The following is an 8,494-nucleotide window of genomic DNA, read 5'->3' as shown; positions in this document are numbered from 1 at the left end:
CCTTATCCTACAAAATAATGTCTACTTTATTCTCCCTAACATAATCGTAACAAACTTTCTTCTAGAATATTCACTACTAAAAAACTTGTTTTTTACGACGCACATTCTAAGGCGGTTATACAAAAACCGTCTTAGAATGTGACGCGATGGCATTTTTGTAATTAAAATCATTATTTTTTATTTTTACGACGCACATTCTAAGGCGGTTATCAAGAACCGTCTTAGAATGTGGCACGATGGCATTTCTGTAATTATAAAAGAGTTAAACAAGGACGGGTATCTTAAAAAACCGCCTTTATATTTGTTTCTTTATTACTAACCCTAGCTTTATAGTGCTTTCAATCTCATATCGTGCCGCACCTCACTCACCCTTTCATTTTCCATTCAATAATTCAAACACCAGTTAATGGCTACCCTTCAGATATTCTCCTCCTCCTCCTTCTTCTCACAGCATTAAACGTCGTCGTTTCCATGACTCCATAATTCTCCGGAAGCAGAACAAGAAGCAGCAACAGCAGCAACATGAGTTCACTTCCTTCCAACAGCTTCACCATCACCGACCCCTCCATCCCGGGACACCCCATCGTCTTCGCCAACCCAAGCTTCCTCAAGCTCACGGGCTACTCCCTCCGCGAAGTCCTGGGCTGGCCCGCAGCCATCTTCTCGGGCCCATTAACATCCCAAAAATTTGTAATCAAAATTCATGAAATCGTTAGAGAGGAGCGAAACGCGTAGGTCATTTTGCTCAACTACCACAGAGATGGTATGCCGTTTTGGATGCTTTTTTGTGTTTCCCCTATTTTCAGTAGCGACGGTGGCGCTGTCGTGCACTTTATTGTTGTACAGGTACCGCTTCAGAAAAAGGAATGAGGGTCCGGAGTAAGGGATTTCGGGTTCGGGTGCTATCGGAAGGAAGTGTGCGTGGATTCGTTGGCGGAGATGATCGCATTTGTTCATTGGAGCAATTGCTCGAACCTGATGTTAGAGGTTTATTTCTTTGTTTTGTTTTTTTTCCTTCCTTTTCTTTACTTTTTCATGCATGTCAAGTGAGTGCTTCGTACTGAAACATTGCTTCACCAACCCTAATAATTAAAAATAATTTTAGGACAACGTAGATACATGTGCTTTTTTATCATGTTAGGTTATGCTAAATAAAAAAGTTCAAATGTATTTTAAACTTGATATTTGATGCAGAATTGTAATAGTTCCTTTTGGTCTCCCAGTAATTGTCCTAGTGTTTGGGTTGTACTGATTTTTTAGCTTTGTGGGATGCAGAATTGGAGAGAGAAGAGTCGTGTGAGGCGAGTGATGATGAGAAGCGAAGTGTTGTTACTGCCATGGACTGTATATTTTCTGTGCTAACCCATTACGGTGAGGCCACAGGGAGATTGGTGTGTAGAAAGAGGTCCAGCATTCCTGACGTGGGTCTTTTAAGCACATCCTTGATTATTTCTCTTGGTAGAATCAAACAAAGCTTTGTATTGTGAGTTATTGGAAATGTCTACTTTTGTTATTACTTTACCGCAAGCTTTATGCTTTTTTGCAGACCCTTAATTTGTTGTTTGTATGATTTTGAGTTTCCATGCAGAACTAATCCGCATTTACCAGACATGCCTACTGTTTATGCTAGTGATACCTTGTTGAATTTGACAGGTTTTAAAGTCGTTACCTTATATAAATTAGATCAAGTTCAAATGAACTTATTAATATTCTCCCATAGTTCATAGCATGAATTGTATTGAACATATTCAACTAATTTTATTCTTCTTTTTTGTATTTGACAAGAGGGAATTGTACATCCTTACGTGGAATTGAACATGAGAGAGAGAGAGAGAGAGAGAGAGAGAGAGCTCTGTTTTTAAAATGTTCTTGCATACATTGCTTTTTTTTGGTCAAAACATACACCTTGCATACATTGCTTTTTTTTGGTCAAAACATACACCTTGCATACATTGCTTTTTTTTTTGGTCAAAACATACATGACTTATTTAATCTCAGTTTTGAATTATTCTATAATCTTTACTTAAGAGTTAAGATGGAGTGAAGGTAAGGTGGAGAGGAATGAAAGAGGATAGGGTCATGCTGCATTGTCAACTAATTAATTTAATTTACATGACTTATTTTAAAAATGAATTTAATTTACATGTATAAAAAACTACATTGTCAACTAATTAAAAACTATTATTTATATGATTTTAAGATAATAACTTATCTGACTACTCTTTATTTTTTAAAATATATATATTGATTTGAGAATACAAATAATTCATATTTGAAATTAGTGATTCTAAACTTTTCCATCTTGTATTCCTTGGCTGAAGAGTAGTGCTGTTACTTTTTAATGCCTTTCACGTTCAAATTAATATGTATTCCAACATAATAATAGCTAGGAAAATAGCTAGCATACTTAAGGCAATTATGAGCGTCTTATTTATTGGCTATAGATCAATAGACAGGTTGTGCATTTTAACTTTTAATTATATCCTTTAAACACATGTTCATAAGCAAAGGAAGAGGAGAAGTTTATTCAAACGGAATTATAATTTGATTTTCTAGCCTTGCTTAAATTGCTGTAGTATTCCTTTTACTTTGACACTACTACAGGATTATAAGCAGCAGAGGCCATCAAAAGAGCTTGTTGCCAAAGACCTGCATGGTGTGGAGTGGAAATTTCATCACATTTACAGAGGTAATGTAATTAGAAAAATTAAGTGTCACTACAAGAAAAATGACCTATGCCTACAGACAAAAACTGTCACTAGAAACAAAAAATCCGTAGGTAAATGTATGATAGACTTTGTCCTACGGACATTTTTTCCGTCAACTTTGAGGGGGCGTATAATGACAGTTAATTGTCTGTCACTATAGGTTTTACCTACTATGTATAGTGTGTAGGTAAAAGTCATTAACTTCTACTTACATCTCCTAACTGTAGGTAAAAGTCTTTAATATATACCTATCATCTTCAACTAGGTAAAAACCATATAATAATAATAATAATAAATCTTCTAGCTATGCTCCCTGCTACTTACCTATTCATATGCTTTTTTTAATTATCATGTGAAAGATGACATTTGAATTGGAAGAATATGTAAATATACTGTTTAAACATATCTATAGGCCCTTTTTAAACTAAATTGGTGGTCTTCGTTTGCAAATCATGCAAAATAGAGAAACCATGTTTGAATAATTTGTCAAACATCATACAAAAAAAGCATTTTCACCAACCTGCCGGCTGCCAAGTAAATGTGTGTGCCTATCATCAATAGGTAGAACAACCAACCTGCCGGCTGCCAAGATGGAAATCAGAACTGAAACAAATTAATTTCTTTGATTTGCATCAGGGGAACAACAAAATCTTCACAGCCTCATTTCAGAAAACTAAATGTACAAGAGAAGGTATATTTAAAGCGAAAGTCAATTCATTAATACAAGTCTAACTTATTGAGAGGAATCTACATGTACATAAAAATTGGTTGCCACTATCAGATAGCAAAGAATAAGCATTAGTCCTTTGAAGTAATTAGCAGTTCCTTCCTGCAAATGCATAATAAATGTCACAGTGTTGTCTCTTCAGTCTTCACCATACTAATAATCAAGACGTTGTTAACATGTGTCATTATCTACGTGTTTTAGGTTCGTAATACCATACTTTTAATTTTCACTTGTTTTTTTTATGTTTGAATACAAACCTGTAACATGAAGGCAACAACTATAACAGTAAGAAATAGTACTGCAGTCTCAAAAAGTTGAAAGTTTAAGTCCATAGGGTGCCCTGTTATCCAGCCAATAACAACACAAAATGGTATCTTCATAATGAAAAGGAAAATGTGAACGAAATGAAATTTCACACACTAGATTTTTGTTATAATTTATAAGGAGGAATTTATGAATGAAAAAACCAGATGACAGTCCATTAATGCTGCATCAGGCCATCTTCTACTACATATAGGAAGAAACTGAATATATTCAGTTGTTTCATCACTTGGTTTCGATCCTACTATCATGTTATATGTTACTCCTACTAAATTTTGCTTTCTCTTATTTGGACATCATGCAAATATTTCAGCATATTGTACTCCTCAGAAAAATGCATCTCTAAAATTCTGTGTGCAAAACTCTACCTTAATTCTACCTGAATATATGCATGATACATAAGAAAGCAAAGACTGTCACACATACTTGCATGAAAACTAAAATTAGAAAAAGCATTTTATATTTACCATAGCAACAGTAATTCTATATAGTAATTCAATCTCATCCATACAATATAAATATATAATACTTGCCACAAACATAGATATCTGTGTGGATGACCCAATTGCTACTCCTAAGGAAATGTCCTGCAAGAATAAAACTTATTAATATGAATATATATGGGAACACATGTGTGAATACAAGAACTGAAACCTCACAAGTTTATCTTTCATGGCAAACATTATAGCACTGGCATGTTCAGTTGCATTCCCCACTAGTGGAAGCAATATGACACTAATAAATGCTACTGGAATTTCCCATGCCATAGATGCTCCCTGTAACAAATAGAAATTTTATTTCTTAGAAAAATGTCCTAAAAAGAACAAAACAAAAATAATAAATTTCATATAATAATAAACATTTAATGATACCTTAGAGAAGTTATCTTTCTTGTAAAAATATACAAAGGACAAATGGCATTTCATTTGAAAAGCAAGCCAAAAACCTGAATGACCTCAAATAGGTAAGCACAAAGGCAAGGATGAAGGAAGAACAAGATAAACTGCTTGAACCGCTTAAGGACAATAGCCGGAGACAGCTAGAATTTGGAAGGTTTAGATTCTTGTCAGAAAATGGGAGTGAGTATTTGGACTTGTTAGAAATCAGTTAGGTTGACAGTTATTATGTTGTAGTAGGTTCTTAAATCGTAAAGGCTATAACAGATCTCTACCCAATAATAAGGCGACATCTCCCTAGAAGAGTTCTCTCTCCTTATTCCCAATTGAATTGCATATTCACTTCTCTCTTCATGCAATTCTGATTATCTCTCTCCCCTTGGGAACCTCTCACAAAATCAACATCACCTAGTGGACAAAAATAGTTTACCTATCTAATGCTGACAAACATGGGTCATGCTCGTTCTTCGGACATTGTTAACGATGACACACAACTTAGTGCTTGCCAGGCCAGCTTTTTAAGACTTGCATAAATATATAAACATGATATACTGAGTAGGAAATATATTATTAGGCTGAAAGGTAAACTTTGAAGGGAATCTATTTCAATTTAACTACCTTCTAACAAAAAATGTGAATATTATCCCCACCTCTATAGCGCCAACCAAATATTCTGACAGGATTGATATCCAAGCAGTCATAACCGAAAGCCAGATTATTGTTTCCCATTTAGAAATATCTGAAGATTCATCATCATTTGAGTTGTTTCCCATTTAGAAATATCTGAAGATTCACAAAATCTTGATTGATATACATCAAACTTGGGTTATCTAAGTCTAGAATCTAAATATCACTTTGTTGTCTGCTCGTTTAGATTAAAGAGCATCCATTCGGTCCAAAACCTATTAATAAGCATGTGTCACAGTTCCTATTCATAACAAAATTATAATTGTGATTACATAAGAAAATCAATAATATCACATGGCATACCACATATCCACAAACAAAAGAATGACTGAGGAAACAAAAAGGAAACTGGATATAAGACTGCCAACCTCGTTCACAGAGACGTAGAGATTTCTTTGACTTTTTAACTGAAAAAATAGGTATGCAACATAAGCCACAAGCATAATGCAGCTGCTGAATCTTGAAAGTGACAACTCTGACTTCCCAACATGGACCTCACTGTGAGTGTAGTGTAGAACAGCAGGAAAAAGTATGCCCATGACTGCCATTAGCAATAATCTTGAGTTCACGGAAGTAGCTGCCTACATGGTAAATTGAATCAGCTACAGGTAATACAAAATGAAACTAAGGAACATAATAAAAAAGGCAGAAATTAACATGTCTACCTTGTTAAACACTTGCTCCTTCTCGTGATTAACAATCCCACCACATAAGAATGCACACCCAAGCACCAGTAACATATTGGACAATATTGAACCCAACAAAGAGAGCTGGACAACGCATGTCATTCCACTTTTCAGTGCATATATTGAGATGATTAGTTCTGTTGCATTGAACTTCACGATTTTCTTTCTTGCCGGTGTCATGACTCTGATTCTTTCTATTCCCTAGAAAATTACACACTAATGTGAATTCACTTTTTTGGCCATGCACTAATGGTAATTAATTAAGAACGGGTGTTCTAAATAGTTAACCAACATAGAAAGTGCTCGTGAAATTTCAAAACCTTGTTTGTTGATTTGGAGTGCGGGTCTTTGTATATCATCATATGACTCAATTATGAGTTAGTGTGGGTAGGTCACGGGCCAGTTGCTTACGCACACATATTATAACCCTATGTGCTATGTCTATATAGTTATAAAAAAAATGCAGCCAAATTATGAAAAAGTGACCAAGGTTTAGACCATGATGATAACAAAGCTTGAACACCAAAACAGGGGAGGATAAATAAGAACACGAATAAATCCATTTAAAATTAGCAAAAGGAAACAGAAAAAATGACTACATGATCATTTCGATTGAGTTTAAGTGGCTTAATTCTCAAAAGGAAACAGAAAAAATGACTACAAAAAATAGTGTACTAAATCCTTAACGCATTTAAGCACTGGGTACAGGGAATCATCTTATGTTAAATTTCACAGTGCTAAAATTTTCACATGTATATATAAAAAGTTGCATATGTTAGCTATCAAAGAAAATCACTGAGCAAAAATTGTGACAATATGCCAACGGAAAACAATAGAATTACGGAGAATGACTTATTTCCTTAATTATTAATTGCACAACAATAATTAAATGGTGTTGAGAAACGAATGAAACAAAAGAATCTATGTTTATTTTCAGAAAAAATTTCATAAACACTATGTTATATAAATAGACACACAAAGAAGGAAGTGTAAATATAATAATTTATATAATGCATGCATTGAACTGTTAAGTTACAAATTGGTAGATGACTTTCAGTAATAAAAAATGGAACACTTAATTCTTTGGTAGGCACTTTAAAACTACTCCTAGACAATAATGAGTCATTCTCTTTCAAAATATTATTGTGGATAGCATGATATACTTTTTTGTTCAACCATTCAATTAAGCAATGTTCCAACTTAAAGTGACTACCCTACTGCAGCATTCAACATACACATCCTATTACATATTTACATGTGCATTTGCACACCATATTCTTCACAAGCATCTTACTTTCTATCACGTGTGTTTATATTATTGTATATTAAGCTTTTAACAATTGTACATTCTTATAAACTCAGTAAATTGAAAAACAAATTAATGAAACCATGTAACTTCAAAGAAGAAACAGACGCTTATTTTATTAACACACAAAATTCTTCATCTTAGAACTAAACAGTACTTATTGTAATGGATAATCCTTAGAGCAGGTGCCACTAATTCTTCCGGAATCTGTTGAACTTTCTCAGCAGCATGCTTCTCTGACACCAGAGCCTCTTCATAAGTCAAGCCAGATTTTCCAGTAATTTTACAAGTCCAAACCCTCTGGCGATATTGATTTAGACGATTCAAATAATCACTAGTACATGTCAAGGAATACCAACCGTCAAACAAATAATCTAAAATAGGAAAAAAAGTTCATTAAAGTATTCAATCACTGTTTGCTATTAGTTTATTCAAAGTAATAAAGAGAGGCAAGGTAGAAATAAAAAAGATGAACAAAAAAAAGATACTTCATACTTGTAATCTTGAAATATTTCTTTAGTAAATCGAATTTGATAATCGCGCTTCCTCGAGCGACATAATAACAGTGAAATCGAAAAGGCATAGAACAATAAAATTGCTTCTGAATGAAAATTAAGAGAGAGAGAGAGATTCAAAACGGAATAAACCTTTGTCCTTGACGTACTCAGAGAGAGTGTTGCAGTCGGAGCACAAGACAAGTCCGATGAAACCGAGATTCTCGCATTCTCGCGAATTTAATTGCTCCGATGATGAACCCAAACACAAACTCAAAGCCAACACAAGCCCTTCTTCATCTCCGAGAATCGAATCGAATCGAACTAGCGAGCCAAGTCAAGGGACTGGGTTAGTTACTTCATTCCATGGGCATGATCCTCACGCTCTATCATATTAGGCTTCACTATATGGGCTCCAGGCCCTAATTTGTTTTTGATTTATCTATTTAGTTCAACCGAATTATTTTAAAATGAGAAAAATAGTGAAAATATTGTATGTTATTGAGTTTTTGATTAACTTTCTTAAAATAATTATTTTAATATGTATTTGTTTTATTGTATTTTACTTACATTATTATTTGTAGGTAGAAACTTTTTATCTACACCAATGGACTGTAGGTATAAGTTTTATAGGATTTTACCAACACCAAATAATCGTAGGTATAAGTT

At 34.0% G+C, this 8,494-nt stretch overlaps 1 protein-coding gene and 1 pseudogene across 12 annotated transcripts; one reads left to right on the top strand and one right to left on the bottom strand.

Moving 5' to 3' along the window:
• Positions 1-522: 522 nt before the first annotated feature.
• LOC100804909 (protein TWIN LOV 1-like) lies at positions 523-1,859 on the top strand (annotated as a pseudogene).
• Positions 1,860-2,407: 548 nt separating this feature from the next.
• LOC100804380 (vacuolar cation/proton exchanger 2) lies at positions 2,408-8,257 on the bottom strand. Of its 12 annotated transcripts, none has more exons than XR_005891452.1 (10): positions 7,979-8,254; positions 7,489-7,665; positions 6,005-6,226; positions 5,708-5,920; positions 4,416-4,532; positions 4,290-4,343; positions 3,693-3,809; positions 3,460-3,537; positions 3,229-3,311; positions 2,408-2,649 (listed from the first exon to the last, which is right to left on the bottom strand). XR_005891452.1 is itself a non-coding variant. In XM_041015361.1 (10 exons), the coding sequence occupies exons 3-10, from the start codon at positions 6,203-6,205 to the stop codon at positions 2,607-2,609; spliced, it is 885 nt and encodes a 294-aa protein (XP_040871295.1). In that variant the 5' UTR covers positions 6,206-6,226; positions 7,489-7,665; positions 7,979-8,254; the 3' UTR covers positions 2,408-2,606. The 12 variants fall into 12 exon arrangements, 10 of the variants coding, with proteins under 10 accessions (XP_040871295.1, XP_040871298.1, XP_040871296.1 ...); XR_005891453.1 differs by having other exon boundaries at positions 3,466-3,537; XM_041015361.1 differs by having other exon boundaries at positions 3,229-3,290.
• Positions 8,258-8,494: the final 237 nt, after the last annotated feature.

The sequence above is a fragment of the Glycine max genome, chromosome 5, assembly GCF_000004515.6.
Source record: "Glycine max cultivar Williams 82 chromosome 5, Glycine_max_v4.0, whole genome shotgun sequence".
Classification (NCBI taxonomy): domain Eukaryota; kingdom Viridiplantae; phylum Streptophyta; class Magnoliopsida; order Fabales; family Fabaceae; genus Glycine; species Glycine max.
Note: the sequence above shows the minus strand (reverse complement) of the source record. Positions and strands in the feature narration are given on the sequence as shown.

Coding starts and splice junctions, on each gene's coding strand:
- LOC100804380 (XM_041015362.1), bottom strand. CDS start 6,205: ATGACACCGGCAAGAAAGAAAATCGTGAAGTTCAATGCAACAGAACTA. Junction 4,533..5,707: donor TCTACGTCTCTGTGAACGAG/GTTGGCAGTCTT, acceptor TATTTGTTACAG/GGAGCATCTATGGCATGGGA. Junction 3,538..3,692: donor TTGTTGCCTTCATGTTACAG/GTTTGTATTCAA, acceptor ATGCATTTGCAG/GAAGGAACTGCTAATTACTT.